At 41.9% G+C, this 16,555-nt stretch overlaps 1 protein-coding gene across 1 annotated transcript; it reads right to left on the bottom strand.

Annotated features, from left to right (window-relative positions):
- Window positions 1-1,930: 1,930 nt before the first annotated feature.
- Window positions 1,931-12,279, bottom strand: LOC117397995 (neuritin-like). Its single transcript, XM_033996975.3, has 3 exons — window positions 12,137-12,279; window positions 7,990-8,149; window positions 1,931-7,089 (listed from the first exon to the last, which is right to left on the bottom strand). Exons 1-3 carry the CDS (start codon window positions 12,177-12,179, stop codon window positions 6,837-6,839), a joined length of 456 nt encoding a protein of 151 aa, XP_033852866.2. The 5' UTR covers window positions 12,180-12,279; the 3' UTR covers window positions 1,931-6,836.
- Window positions 12,280-16,555: the final 4,276 nt, after the last annotated feature.

The following is a 16,555-nucleotide window of genomic DNA, read 5'->3' as shown; positions in this document are numbered from 1 at the left end:
GGCAAAGTCATCGGAGGAGTTGTGCGGGCTACAGGCTGTGTGCGGGCTACAGGCTGTGTGCGGGCCACAGGCTGTGTGCGGGTTACAGGCTGTGTGCGGGTTCAGGCTGTGTGCGGGTTATAAGCTGTGTATGGGTTACAGGCTGTGTGCGGGTTATAAACTGTGTGTGGGTTACAGGCTGTGTGCGGGTTATAAGGTGTGTGCCGGTTACAGGCTGTGTGCAGCAAAAGAAACTAGAAATACAACAATTGATACTCGTGGTAGTTTAGACCAGCACTATACTTGTTTTGTTCTGTGTCTGTTTGTTTTGGCCACTGTGCCATTTTTTTTTTTTTTTTAAAGCAGTGGTGCACAACTCGGTCCTGGGGGGCTGGTGTCCCTGCAGGTTATTATTCCAACTGCACTCTAAAGTACTTTATTGGACCTTATTAGAAGCTTAATTGGTCCAATTAACTAATTTAGGGTATGGTTAGAACAAAAACCAGGAGGGACACCAGCCCTCCATGACCTGAATTGTGCACCACTGGTTTAAATCTTTTCTTTTGTTCATTGATTATTAAACGTGCGCTTCTGCACTTCCATACCCCAGTACAGTGTCTGTATGATGTACTGCATGCTCCCTTGATCCTATTCCTAGACAACTATTGAAAGATGTTCTTGGTGTTATTAATACCCACATTTAAAAAATTATAAATGGTTCACTTTCCTCCGGTATGGTTCCCTCAGCACTTAAGGTAGCTGTGGTAAAGCCTATGCTTAAGAAACACAATTTGGACCCTAAAGTCCTCAATAACTATAGGCCAATCTCCAACCTACCATTCTTAGATAAGGTTCTAGAGAGAGTTGTTGCAATTCAATTACAAAAATGTCTAACTCTTAATGGTATATTCGAGAACTTTCAGTCTGGTTTTCATGCTGCACATAGCACCTTGTCAGAGTTGTGAATGATCTGCTGATAAGCTCTGACTAGGGCTTCCATCAGTATAAATTCTGCCTTTCTATAATGTGCTGCCTTTGATACTGTAGACCAGGGGTGTCAAACTCAGCTCCTGGAGGGCCGCAGTATCTTCTGGCTTTCATTCCACCTGAGCTCTCACTTACTTAATTGGTCTAATTATTTGATTAACTGGACACACTTAACACTTCTCTTCAGGCCTCACAATGTTTCACAGGTCGTGTACCTTGAATCAAGTGCATTTTTAAAACCATCAACTGTAAAAGACCTTGAAAAATATTAAATATGTCAAATTCGACAAATAATTAGATCAATTATGTTAACTGAGATCTTAAGTTGGAATGAAGACCAGAAGACCCTGCGACCCTCAAGGACTGGCGTTTGACAGCCCTGCTGTAGACCATTCCATCCTACTGAATCGTCTTGAAAGTACAGTAGGATGGAATGATCTGCAGTACCTGTCCTGTCCTGGTTCAAATCTTATCTTTGATAGTTTTCAGTTTGTCACTATTGGGGAGGTAAAATTGACATTATCAGAAATTGTCTGTGGTGTTCCACAGGGCTCCATTCTAGGTCCCTTGTTGTTTTCATTTATATATGCTACCGTTTCTAAGGTTGAATTCAGATAAAACAGAGGTTATGCTGGTGGGATCACAGAACCAACTAAAAGGAAATGTGGGATTACATGAGCTCGACTCTTGCAGTCTCTCATCAAAACATAAACTAGAAATTAAGAGTTTGGGGGTCATCTTTGATCCTTATTTATCATTTGAGAATCATATTAGGGAAGCTACTAAAGTATCTTTTTACCATTTGAGAAATATAGCCAAACTTAGACCAATTATTTCTGTATCTGATGCCGAGAGACTAATGCCGAGAGACTTTGTTTCATCTAGAATTCTAAAACCAGGGTGTGAAGATATTACCCCTGTTTTGGCCTCTTTACACTGGCTCCCTGTACAGTAAGGAGGCTGTGTGGTCCAGTGGTTAAAGAAAAGGGCTTGTAACTAGGAGGTCCCTGGTTCAAATCCCACCTCAGCCACTGACTCATTGTGTGACCCTGAGCAAGTCACTTAACCTCCTTGTGTTCCGTCTTTCGGGTGAGACGTAATTGTAAGTGACTCTGCAGCTGATGCATAGTTCACACACCCTAGTCTCTGTAAGTCACCTTGGATAAAGGCGTCTGCTAAATAAACAATTATTATTATAGTATAGAATTGATGTTAAGATTTTGCTGTGAACTTACAAGGCCCTGAATGGATTAGCACCTAGTTATTTGCAGGAGTTACTGGCCACGTATCTTCCAAACCGCACTCTGAGATCACAGGATGCGGGGCTGCTGGTTATTCCTAGGGTCAACAAAAGCAACACGGGAGGAGGGCTTTTTCTTGTAGAGCTCCTAAATTATGGAATGCTCTGCCTTCGTTTGTCAGGGAAGCTGGGACCGTTACAGTTTTCAAGTCACACAGGCTAGCTAGGACAAATACAAATAAACCACAGCAGCCTCTCACAGATTAGTAGGACTGGTGGAGGTCTTAGAAATTGGTGACGAAAAGCAGTACAGCTGTTTTTCAAACACCAATTTATAGAGCTACAGCTACTTTTGCTGTTTATAGAACAAAAGTCGTGTAAATAACTAGCAGAGATACATTTCAGTTTTTAAATATGTGCTTTAATATCTTTTTTTTTTTTTTACAATCCATCTTACCTCTTATTATAGCAATATTATCACCAGCCTTCCTTTAAAGGAGCGCTGACCATCTTTAAAATCCATTCTCTCACCTCTTATTAGCACCAGCAACATCTATTTAGTTCCTTCTTTGTATCTGTGTAATATAAATTAAAGAAAGAAATGGAACAATGTTTTAAAATGTACATTTAAAAAGTGTTTCTTAAATAAAAATCTATCTAGTGCATTCTTATCCAGGACCTACAATAGTGTGAAATGTGTGCCGTGACCACAGGTGGGGCTCAGGTATAACCACACAGTGCTGAATATGGACACAGAACAGTGATGAAGAGAGGTCTTGATTGGTCTTTAAAATCTTAAAAGGAGTTGATACAGTTAATCTGAACCAATACTCTAAGCACAGAAACCAGGACCAGAGGACAGTTGGAAAATAAGACGGATTTAGGAGACAGAGGGAAGGAGACACTTCTTCACACAGAGTGGTGAGGGGATGAAATGGGTTACCAAAGGGTTACAAAGGGCTACCGAGCCACATTGTCCTGTTGAATCACTGGGATCCTTTAAGACCCAACTTGACAAAGTTCTGAGATCAATCAGCTTGTAGCAACTGGACGAGCGTTGATGGGAGCTCCTCTCATTCATGAATTCTCTTATGTTCTTATGGAGAACACGATGACTCAATGAAACATAGTTAGTTGCAGCTAGGGGGGCGCTGTCTCTTCCTTGTAGTTAGTTGAACTTTGACACACACCTTAGATAAGCCAATTACAGTGGATCTGTGAAAACATACCCCACTCTAATAAACAAGCACTAGACATCGAACAAGTGTAAAAAACAGCTTTCTATTTAATTTACTTTTCATCTACTTTCTACATGTCTGTGAATTTTGTGTCATTCCTCACCTATAAGAACAATCTTTAAATATGTAATAGTTTTTTTTAAATCCATATATATTTTCTCACTATATATGGAATAATAAACCCATTCCAATAAAGGGACTGTAGCTAATACAATACCCCAGTGCTCTCTCATTCCTATAAAGGGACAGTAGCTAACATAAGAACATAAGAAAGTTTGCAAACGACAGGAGGCCATTCAGCCCATCTTGCTTGTTTGGTTGTTAGTAGCTGATTGATCCCAGAATCTCATGAAGCAGCTTCTTGAAGGATCCCAGGGTGTCAGCTTCAACAACATTACTGGGGAGTTGGTTGCCTCCTATTTTCTGTTTTGAATGCCCCTTTATCTAATCTCCATTTGTGACCCCTGGTCCTTGTTTCTTTTTTCAGGTCGAAAAAGTCCCCTGGGTCGACATTGTCAATATCTTTTAGAATTTGGAATGCTTGAATCAGATCACCGTGTAGTCTTCTTTGTTCAAAACTGAATAGATTCAATTCTTTTAGCCTGTCTGCATATGACATGCCTTTTAAACCCGGGATAATTCTGGTTGCTCTTCTTTGCACTCTTTCTAGAGTTTTTGTAACGAGAACTGAACACAATATTCTAGATGAGGTCTTACTAATGCATTGTAAAGTTTTAACATTACTTCCCTTGATTTAAATTCAACACTTCTCACAATATATCTGAGCATCTTGTTGGCCTTTTTTTTTATAGCTTTTCTGAGTTAACATAAACTCCTAGGTCTTTTTCATAGATTCCTTCTTATAATGCACATTTTTATTGCCTGTGTGCAGTACTTTACACTTTTCTCTATTAAATGTCATTTACCATGTATCTGCCCAGTTCTGAATGCGGTCTAGATCATTTTGAATGACCTTTGCTGCTGCAACAGTGTTTGCCACTTCTGCTATTTTTGTGTCGTCTGCAAATTTAATGAGTTTGCTTACTATACCAGAATCTAAATCATTAATGTAGATTAGGAATAGCAGAGGATCTAATACTGATCCCTGTGGTAAACCACTGGTTACCTCGCACCATTTTGAGGTTTCTCCTCTAATCAGTACTTTCTGTTTTCTACATGTTAACCACTCCCTAATCCATGTGCATGCATTTCCTTGAATCCCTACTGCGTTCAGTTTGGGAATTAATCTTTTATGTGGGACTTTGTCAAAAGCTTTCTGGAAATCTAAATAAACCATGTCGTATGCTTTGCAATTATCCATTGTCAATGTTGCATCCTCAAAAAAGTCAAGGCAATGCTCCAGTGCTCTCTCATTCCTATAAAGGGACTGTAGCTAAAGCAATACCCCAGTGTTATCATTTGAAATCCTGGTATCTGGTATCAGGTTCTCAGTTTCTAACCCTTACTCTCAGGATATCTGTTCCACTTGCACTTCCAAGGTCACGTCAGCAGTTTGCTGGATTACTGTCTGAAAGCTGCTTGATTAATGATGGAAAGAAGGCCCAGATGCAGTGAAAGACTATCTGAAATCAGAGAGCTATGTTCTTTCATAACTTCACATTTGAGACCTATGTAACGAACGATCCGAAGATCAAATGACCTGTAAATGACCTATAGCAGGCAACAAGAACTGAACTCAAAGCAACACAGAATGAATGAAAGCAATAAAACACCCATTATATAGGAGCACAATAGAAGCATTCAGAATTATTGCAAAACAAAGGGGACAGTTTTAATAAAATGTAATTTGAGGCAACTTTCAAGTTTATATACAGTGAAAAAAACTTTAAGCACCGTGTTAAAACAGCCCTGCCGATGAGGCTTGGACAAAACATTAGGAGCACCTAGGATATGTAGCACACTTTCTGTTCCAGGTGATAAAGGACAAGGATCTGGACAATATGGATTTTGCCAGCAAGTGACCGCCAGAAAATGAAATATTTCCTGTGGATGTTCTTGACCTGGTTTAATGAAATGACCACATGGGGTGTATCCGCTTGTGTAATTCTGCTCATTATTTTTTAAGTAAAAAAAAAACAAAAAAAACATTTTAAACCGGGTATCTGGTACTACACTGGGTTCAGGAAATCTCTGTTTGCACAAGCCCTGCTTTCCAAGCCCTGCTTTCCTGGAGGGTGAAATTGTCTCCACCCCTTCACTGACGTCTTTCCTGTCATTAACCAACCAGCTTCTTCCATGACCCAGAAGACACTGCTGAGGTGACCCAGGAAGCAAAGCAGTAACAGACTTCCTGGAAGGCAAGGCAAGCAAACTGAGAACTTCATGTAGTACCAGATGTCTGTTTTTAAATGAAAATGCATGTTTCCTTTAGCATGTCTCTTGTAAAAGTTTTCCATAGTAAAAGCACAGCAAAGTGTAATCAAGCACAGTGAAAGCATGGGGAAGCATGGGGAAGCATTGTAAAGCACAGAGAGGAATGGTAAAGGATAGGGAAGCATTGTAAAGCACAGAGAGGTCTGGTAAAGCATAGGGAAGCATTGTAAAGCACAGAGAGGTCTGGTAAAGCAAAGGTAAGCACTGTAAACCACAGAGAGGAATGGTAAAGCATTGGGAAGCATTGTAAAGCACAGAGCGGTCTGGTAAAGCATAGGGAAGCATTGTAAAGCACAGAGAGGTCTGGTAAAGCAAAGGTAAGCATTGTAAACCACAGAGAGGAATGGTAAAGCATAGGCAAGCATTATAAAGCACAGTGAGGTATGGTAAAGCAAAGGTAAGCATTGTAAACCACAGAGAGGAATGGTAAAGCATTGGGAAGCATTGTAAAGCACAGAGAGGTCTGGTAAAGCACAGGGAAGCATTGTAAAGCACAGAGAGGTCTGGTAAAGCACAGGGAAGCATTGTAAAGCACAGAGAGGTATGGTAAAGCATAGGGAAGCATTGTAAAGCACAGAGAGGTATGGTAAAGCAAAGGTAAGCATCACAGGAAACACAGTCACACATGTCCACTTCCTTATAGTTTTACCTTCAGTTCTTCCACAGTGTGTTCCTTATGAAAGCACAGTGAAAGCATGGTAATGCATAGACAAGCATTGTAAAGCACAGTGAGGTAAGGCAAAGGATAGGAAAGCATTGTAAAGCACATAGAGAGGTGTGGTAAATGCATAGTATAACCATGGGAAAAGCATGGGAGGATAACTGCTAATTTTCCGTTCAAATTTACTGCAGCAAACTTTTCTAAGTGTTTCTTTCAAAACTGCACATTTGAGACCTGTGTAGCGAGTGACAGCACAAAACAGAGGTAAGGATTTAGGGATGATATTGTTCGTTACAGTTAGAATAACTGATATAAAAAGGTTGCATAAAAACGTCAGTTACAGCCCTGTGTAGGTGAGCATCAGGGTCACTGTGACGCTCAGTACCAGACCCAGTGCGGCTCGGTTCTGTCCTGCAGATCCAGTTAGCCAGTCCTGGTTTGCTTGCTCCCGCCTCCTGCACAGATCATACAGGTTCCCCTGGAAATTGAGCTTCTCAGACTCCCGGCGCAGAGAGTCCCACACACTCTGAACCTCCAGCTGACAGCCAGAGATAGCAGCCATTCCACAAGCATGGAACTCATCCCAGTGACTGAGAGAAAGGAGAGAGGGAGAGAGGAGAGGGGAGAGAGAGGGAGGGGGGAGAGGGGGAGAGACGGGGGAGAGAGGAGAGAGTAGAGGGGAGAGAGGAGAGTGGAGAGAGGGTGACAGGGTGAGGAGAGGGGAGAGAGGGTGACAGGGTGAGGAGAGGGAGAGGGAGGAGAGCGGGAGAGGAGAGGGGAGAGAGAGGGAGGGGGAGAGATGGGGAGAGAGGAGAAAATAGAAGGGAGAGAGGGGGAAAGAGGAGAGAGTAGAGGGGAGAGAGGGGGATAGAGGATGACAGGGTGAGGAGAGAGAGGGCAGAGAGGAGAGTGGAGAGAGATGGAGAGAGAGGAGAGGGGGAAAGAAGAGAGGAGGGGAGAGAGGTGGAGAGAGGGAGAAAGGGGAGAGAGGAGAGGGGGGAGAGGGGAGTTAATATTTTTAACTGTGTAAAGCGTCTTGAGATGTGCAGGTCTGCAGATGATAAGGCGCTATATATAAATCAAACTTGCTGTTGTTGTTCTCAAGGTATGAAACTCAAACCCTCACTCCTCTCTCTCAGCACAGCTAGGATTTCTAGTATCTATAGGATGCCATTAATGAATGATGAACCACAAGATCACATGATCTGAAATGTGCCAAACTGCACAGGGCCTTGTGAGGGGGACTGCTTAACAACTACCCTCCCCTCCCCCATTAAAGGAGCCTTGCGCTAACAAGAGGGAAGAGAATGGATTTTAAAGATGGTCAGCACTCCTTTAAAGGGAGGCAGTGACAGTGTTAATGAAGCTAATAAGAGGCAAGATAATGGATTTTAAAGCTGCTTTAAAGGGGGTGGGGCCAATGATAAGGTTCATGAAAGGAAGGAGGGAGGTGAGAGAGGAGGAGGGAAGTGGCTGTGGGGTGCACTCACGCGCACACGTTGTCAATCTCTTGGGAGTCTCTCAGCTCCTGCTCCACATACTGGCCCATGTTCTCTCCAAGCCGCAGCAGACAGGACGAGAAACCGCGGTAAATATTATCACATGGTGAGCTGCCCGCCACACACGAGAGAGACAGGAGAGAGAGGAGGACTGAGAGGAGAGAGGAGGAGAGGGGAGAGAGAGGAAGAGAGGGGAGAGAGGAGAGTTTCATTAAAGCTGCAGACAGACAGACAGAGCACCACAATCCTGTTCAGTTTGACACTACAAAATAATTCCTTCTTCTTGGTGTCTGTGTTTACTACATTCTGAAAAGCCTACTGTGCACTCCCTCCCCCTCCCCCTCCCCCTTTGTGTCAGTTATGACGATATACTTAGTTTTGCTGTGCTGCACAGGGATCAATAATGGCTGTTAACGACATTACAAGCATTTACTATTACCGAGCAGAGCTATCAATCAATCGATTAACAGCAAGACGACATCAGAGAACTTAATAAACAGAGACACACACTGAGACACACACACAGAGACACACTGGGGCACACGCGCACAGAGACACACTGAAACACACACTGAGACACACAAACAGATACACATACACACACACAGATACAGATATTGAGAGGGACACACACACTGAGAGAGAGAGAGAGAGAGAGAGAGAGAGAGAGAGAGAGATGAAATATAAAATCCAAATAAACACTTCCCAAAAGCAAACAATTTCAACCTGATGGAAAAGGAGTAAATCTGACAGTGAGAACCTAAATAAAATATTTGAAAAAAATAGATAGAAAAACAAAGACATAAACCCAGAGAAAAAATTGTTTGATGATGAATGTAAAACTGTGATGAAAAAGCTAAGACAGTTATCAAACCAGAAACATCATCATCCAAACGACCCAGATTTACGCCTCAGGTACTGAGACATAAAATACTACAAACACACCCGAAAAAGAAAAACCAACATATTAATAAACAATGCACAGAAACTGAGGAATCTATCAACCATAAACACTTTTGGGAAACATGGGATAATATAAATTCATAATTGGCAATTCTAAATGGAAATATCTGGAAAAACTACTTTGAAAAAACACCAGAAAAAGATAAAAAAAACAACAGAATTGTATTCAAGACAAACCAAAAAGATTAGAATCATGTACTAAAGACAACCAGACTCCCCGAGACACCCCAATTTATCCGCAGGAGCTAAAGGAGAAACTGCAGGTCCTCATCCCAGGAGAGCCTGGGCCCGACAGCATCAGCACTGAGATGCTGAAACACAGCAGCCCCAAGCTGCAGGAGGAATCCTGAGTGCTGGGTGTTTCCCTGACATCTGGAACCAAGGACTCATAACCTCTATCTATAAAGTGGAGACAAATTAGACCCCAATAATTACAGTGGTATCTGTGTGAGCAGTAATCTGAGGAAAGTGTTCTGCAGTATAAATAACTCCTGAATACTGGCCTTAAGTAAGAGTCAAACCACCGCACCTCTGACCACATTTACACCCCACACACCCTAATAAACAAACACATCCGCCAAACAAACAAAGTTGCTTGTTTTATTGATTTAAAAAAAGCATTTGATTCAATTTGGAACAACAGACTATTTTATAAACTGGTGGTGTAGGCAGTAAAGTATATAATAATAAAGTCAATGTATTCAGAAAATAAGTGCAGTGTGAAAATTGGTAACAAAAGAACAGAATTCTTCACACAGGGTAGTGGAGTGAGACAGGGCTGCAGTCTGAGCCCAATGCTGTTCAACATCTACATCAATGAGTTGGCTACAGTGCTGGAACAGTCTGCAGTTCCTGGACTCATCTGAATTAAATTCCTGCTCTATGCAGATTACCTGGTCCTGCTGTCACCCACAGAGCAGGGTCTTCAGCAGAGCCTGCCACTGCTAGAGCAGTACTGTCAGACCTGACAGTAAACATGGATAAGACCAAAATTATGGTACTCCAGAAGAAAGTCAGGTTTCAGGGAAACAAATACCACTTAAGAACATAAAAACATAAGAAAGTTTACAAACGAGAGGAGGTCATTCGGCCCATCTTGCTCGTTTGGTTGTTAGTAGCTTATTGATCCCAGAATCTCATCAAGGAGCTTCTTGAAGGATCCCAGGGTGTCAGCTCCAACAACATTACTGGGGAGTTGGTTCCAGACCCTCACAATTCTCTGTGTAAAAAAGTGCCTCCTATTCTCTGTTCTGAAAAACAGTGTTTGCCACTCCTCCTATTTTTGTGTCGTCTTCAAATTTAACAAGTTTGCTTACTATACCAGAATCTAAATCATGAATGTATATTAGGAATAGCAGAGGACTTAATACTGATCCCTGTGGTACTCCACTGGTTACCTCGCTCCATTTTGAGGTTTCTCCTCTAATCAGTACTTTCTGTTTTCTACCTGTTAACCACTCCCTAATCCATGTGCATGCATTTCCTTGAATCCCTACTGCGTTCAGTTTGAGAATGAATCTTTTATGCAGAACTTTGTCAAAAGCTTTCTGGAAATTTAAATAAACCATGTCGTATGCTTTGAAATTATCCATTGTCGTTGTTGCATCCTCAAAAAAATCAAGCAGGTTAGTTAGACACGATCTCCCTTTCCTAAAACCATGCTGACTGTCTCCTTGGATACTGTTACCATATAGGTAATTTTCCATTTTGGATCTTATTATAGTTTCCATAAGTTTACATATAATAGAAGTCAGGCTTATTGGTCTGTAGTTACCTGGTTCGGTTTTGTCTCCCTTTTTGTGGATCGGTATTACGTTTGCAATTCTCCAGTCTGTCGGTACAACCACTGTTTCAAGAGACTGTTGCATGATCTTGGTTAGCGGTTTGTAAATAATTTCTTTGAGTACTATTGGGAGGATCTCATCTGGCCCAGGGGATTTGTTTATTTTAAGAGCTCCTAGTCCCTTAGCGTCTGAATTTGGTGGTCTATATAGCATGCTCCTATTATTATGCCCTTTGAATTTTTGTCCATTATTCTGACCCATATTGATTCTGCTTCACTCTGGGCAACACTACCCTGGAACACACCACCAACTACACACACCTGGGTCTGGCCATCAGTGCGTCAGGGAGCTTTCACCTGGCAGTGAATGCATTAAGAGCATTTTTATACCATAGAGAGGAGGCTGTATAATATAAATCCCCCCATAGCAATTGCACTTTATGGCAGTGAAGTGTGGGGTCCAATTACAGACCAGGACTACACAAAATGGGACAAACACCCCACAGAAACAATGCATGCAGAGTTCTGTAAAACATACTAAAATTACAAAGAAAAACACCAAATAATGCATGCAGGGCTGAATTAGGCCATTACCCATTGATTATAACAATCCAAAAAAGAGCATTAAAATACTGGGTTCATTCAAAACACAGTGACCCAAACTCCTACCATCATAAAGCCCTGAAAAGCCAAGAGCTCCGCCCAGAAAAGAGTCCTCTCAGCCAGCTGGACATCAGTCAGATTCAGGACCGCACTGCTAAAACAATTCCAATCAGAGTCAACCAAATTCTAAAACACCTCAAACACTCCTATCTGGAGCATTCGGGTAAAAACACTAAAACACAAAACAAACTGGAGTGCTATCAGGCCCTAAAAGAAAATACACCCTGGCAGAATACCTGGTCAGGGTGAGAGACACAAAGCAGAGGTAGATCCTGACCAAGTACACGCTGGCCAGGGAGAATAGGCTGTGCTCTCACTGTGAGAGGGGAGAGGTTGAGACAGAGATACGCTTCTTAATACACTGCAATAAATACATACACATAAGGGATGTTTTCTTCACTAAATTCTGCAGTTCTGTCCTAGCATTCCCAAACATGCCCGACATGCAGAGACCTGAATTTGAAAAACTAGAGAGAGAGAGAGAGAGAGAGAGAGAGAGAGAGAGAGAGAGAGAGAGATTGAAATAAAGATATATACATGTAGAGAGAGAGAGGAGAGAGAAAGACAAGGAGAGATAAATAAATTATGGCAATGAATAGAGAGAGTGAGAGAGAGAGAGATTAGTATAGATAGATAGATAGATAGATAGATAGATAGATAGATAAATAGAGACAGACCGACACACAGACACACAGAAAGACAGACAGACAGACACACACACAGACTCACTGCTCAGCAGTAGCAGGGAAATCCTTTTCAAATTGAACTCCATCACGAAGGATACATGAAAGCAAAGGAGCGAAAAAAATGAATGGAGAGGAAAGCAAATGAGAACAAGAAGTGAGCTGAGAAAGAGAGAGAGGGAGGGAGAGGTATAGAGGAGGAGGGTGTAATAGAGGGAGGGAGGGGTATAGAGGAGGATGGTGTGATGTGGAGGGAGGGGGGTGTGTGTTTTAAATGGGGAGCATGTTTAGAATTGAGGTATAGCATTCATAGTGCTCTCCCTCTCCCTCTCTCTCAAAAATTCAATATTCAAATTGGCTTTATTGGCATGACAATAAAAAATAATTGTGTTGCCAAAGCACATACATGGCATAAACAACTAAAATATATATTTTAATACTAAACAGTATCCCTCCTTCCTCTATATTGAAAAACTCCCTCCCTCCCTCTATATTAAACGGTACCCCCTTCCTTCGTCTCTCTCTCTCTCTCTCTCTCACACACACACATATTCCCTCCATTCCCCAAGGAATATAAGCGAGGGAGGGAGAGAGATGTGTGAGAGGGGGAGGAGAGAGTCACAATGTCTCTTACACATTCTCTCTATTTGCGATCGAGTGAGAGAGAGCTCTTTCAGAATGAAATATTCACAATGAATTCTCTTTCTCACTGGCTCTTACACATTCTCTATTCCCAGAGGAATATATGAGAGGGAGAGAGAGAGAGAGAGAGAGAGAGAGAGAGAGAGAGAGAGAGAGAGAGAGAGAGAGAGAGAGAGAGAGAGGAGGAGGAACATTAATTATTATATACAATTTCTGAGGATAGATAGATAGAAAGACAGATAAGAGATTTTTTCCACATTCTGTCATTTCCAAGGAGAAAACTTATAGCAGAGATGTTTATTGCACCTCCCCATCACTCCTCTCCCCTTCCTCTCCCTCTCACCTCACTACTCTCTCTCACCTTCCTCTCCCTCTCCTCACAGGAGGCTGTGTGGTCCAGTGGTTAAAGAAAAGGACTTGTAACCAGGAGGTCCCCGGTTCGAATCCCACCTCAGCCACTGACTCATTGTGTGACCCTGAGCAAGTCACTTCACCTCCTTGTGCTCCGTCTTTCGGGTGAGACGTAGTTGTAGGTGACTCTACAGCTGATGCATAGTTCACACACCCTAGTCTCTGTAAGTCGTCTTGGATAAAGGCGTCTGGTAAATAAACAAATAATAATCTTTTCACTCTTCTCTCTCTCACCCTCTCACCTCACTACTCTCTTTCTCCTTCCTCTCACTCATCTCTCTCCTCTTCCTGTCCACTCCTCACTTTCTCTCTTTCTCCTTTCCCTTCTATTTTGGAACTATAAATAACATTTTCATTTGATATTTATACATGTTATTGCTTCACAGAAAATTGAACTGACACGGGCTACTTTAGATAGAGCTGAGTGCAACTATTACACACTTGTTTTTAATTTCTATACTGGTGCAGTTTAGGCTGACTGAAATAGAATTGTGACATGGATTATATACAGCGGTATTGCTGGGATAATACAAAATTAATTACAATTTATATTGGAATTTAGAGAATTTAATGTATTTATCTGGCAGACGCCTTTATTCAAGGCGACTTACACAGGGCAGTATGGAGTTACAATGCAAGATTCATATTTAAATATCATTTAAATAGCATTAAAGGAATGCCAACAATTATATATTTATGTGTGTGTGTATATATATATATACATACATACTGAGTGTACAAAACATTAGGAACACCTGCTCTTTCCATGAAATAGACTGACGAGGTGAATCCAGGTGAAAGCTATGATCCCTTATTGATGTAACCTGTTAAATCCACTTCAATCAGTGTAGATGAAGGGGAGACAGATTAAAGAAGGATTTTTAAGCCTTGACACAATTGAGACATGGATTGTGTATGTGTGCCATTCAGAGGGTAAATGGGCAAGACAAAAGATTTAAGTGCCTTTGAACGGGGTATGGTAGTAGGTGCCAGGCGCGCCGGTTTGAGTGAGTCAAGAACTGCAGCGCTGCTGGGTTTTTCACGCTCAACAGTTTCCCGGGTGTATCAAGGATGGTCCATCACCCAAAGGACATCCAGCCAACGGCAGGCCAGTGGTCGAAAATGGCTCATTGATGAAAGAGGCCAAAGGAGGCTGACACAAATTGTGCAAAGCAACAGACGGGCTACAATTAGTCAACTGACAGTCCAGTACAACATTGGTGCCGAAAGACCCATAAAAGAATGCACAACTCGTCGTACCTTGACACGAATGGGGTATGGCAGCCGACGACCTAACAGAGTTCCACTTCTTTCAGCAAAACGCAAGAAACTGCTTTTGCAGTGGGCTAAGGAACGAAAACACTGGATACTGGGGGATTGGAAAAACATTGCCTGGTCTGATGAATCCCTGTTCCTGCTGTTTCACGTTGATGGGAGGACTAGGGTATGGAGAAAACCACATGAGTACATGCATCCATCATGCCGCGTGTCAACATTGCAGGCTGCTGGTGGTGGTGTGATGGTGTGGGGTGTGTTTTCATGGCACACATTGGGCCCCTTGATAAAAGTGGAGCAACGTTTGAATGTCACAGGATATCTGAACATCATTGCCAATCAGGTGCATCCCTTCATGGCAGCAGTGTATCCATCTGCTAATGGATTTTTTCAGCAGGATAATGCCCCATGCCACAAGGTTAGGATTGTCCAGGAATGGTTCCACGAACATGACAGTGAATTCAGCTTACTGCAGTGGCCTGCCCAGTCACCAGATCTCAATCCAATTGAGCATTTGTGGGATGAGATGGAACGAGCTATTCAGAGTAGAGATCCACTACCAGCCAACTTGACACAACTGTGGGAAGCATTGGAGTCAACATGGGCCAGCATCCCTGTGGAACGCTTTCGACACCTTGTAGAGTCCATGGCCTGACGAACTGAGGCTGTTCTGAGGGCAAAAGGGGGTGCAACTCAATATTAGGAAGGTATTCCTAATGTTTTGTACACTCAGTGTGTGTGTATATATATATAAGTACAGAAGCATATTTCTTTAGTTGTGACATCGTAATATCAGAGATATTGGGGGTTCATGTATAGAGGCTGTACGCCATTAAGAAGAAAGGCATGATGAGATATCAGCTGAAACCTTGTCAGCTGATATAGTTGTTATTTACAAACCGCTAACCAAGATCATGCAAGAGTCCCTTGAAACAGGGGTTGTACCGACAGACTGGAAAATAGGGGCAGCAGTGTGGAGCAGTGTGGAGTAGTGGTTAGGGCTCTGGACTCTTGACCGGAGGGTTGTGGGTTCAATCCCCAGTGGGGGACACTGCTGTTGTACCCTTGAGCAAGGTACTTTACCTAGATTGCTCTAGTAAAAACCCAACTGTATAAATGGGTAATTGTATGTAAAATAATGTGATATCTGTATAATGTGAAATAATGTATAATGTGATATCTTGTAACAATTGTAAGTCGCCCTGGATAAGGGCGTCTGCTAAGAAATAAATAATAATAATAAAATAGCAAACGTAATACCGATCCACAAAAAGGGAGACAAAACCGAACCAGGTAACTACAGACCAATAAGCCTGACTTCTATTATATGTAAACTTATGGAAACTATAAGAAGATCTAAAATGGAAAATTACCTATATGGTAACAGTATCCAAGGAGACAGTCAGCATGGTTTTAGGAAAGGGAGGTCTAACTAACCTGCTTGATTTTTTTGAGGATGCAACAATGAAAATGGATAATTGCAAAGCATACGACATGGTTTATTTAGATTTCCAGAAAGCTTTTGACAAAGTCCCGCATAAAAGATTAATTCTCAAACTGAATGCAGTAGGGATTCAAGGAAATGCATGCACATGGATTAGGGAGTGGTTAACATGTAGAAACAGAAAGTACTGATTAGAGGAGAAACCTCAAAATGGAGTGAGGTAACCAGTGGTGTAACACAGGGATCAGTATTGGGTCCTCTGCTATTCCTAATCTACATTAATGACTTAGATTCTGGTATAGTAAGCAAACTCGTTAAATTTGAAGACGACACAAAAATAGGAGGAGTGGCAAACACTGTTGCAGCAGCAAAGGTCATTCAAAACTGGGCAGACACATGGCAAATGACATTTAATAGAGACAAGTGTAAAGTACTGCACGCAGGCAATAAAAATGTGGGAGATACATATATATATATATACACTACATGGATGAAGGCTATATATGCATCCTGAGTCATTCGAAAAACAAGGGCATAATACCACAGTAGTGACGTCAAAAAGTGATAATTCCTCTAGAGGAAATATACTTGAACTTTGACCCATTCGACTCCTCCAGACCATCACTTTCAATTCAAACACAAAATGTCTCGATTTCAATCACTCGACAACACCCACAGAACAGAAATGTTCAT

The sequence above is a fragment of the Acipenser ruthenus genome, chromosome 54 (genome assembly GCF_902713425.1).
Source record: "Acipenser ruthenus chromosome 54, fAciRut3.2 maternal haplotype, whole genome shotgun sequence".
Lineage (NCBI taxonomy): Eukaryota > Metazoa > Chordata > Actinopteri > Acipenseriformes > Acipenseridae > Acipenser > Acipenser ruthenus.
This window is presented reverse-complemented; position numbering and strand designations above follow the sequence as displayed.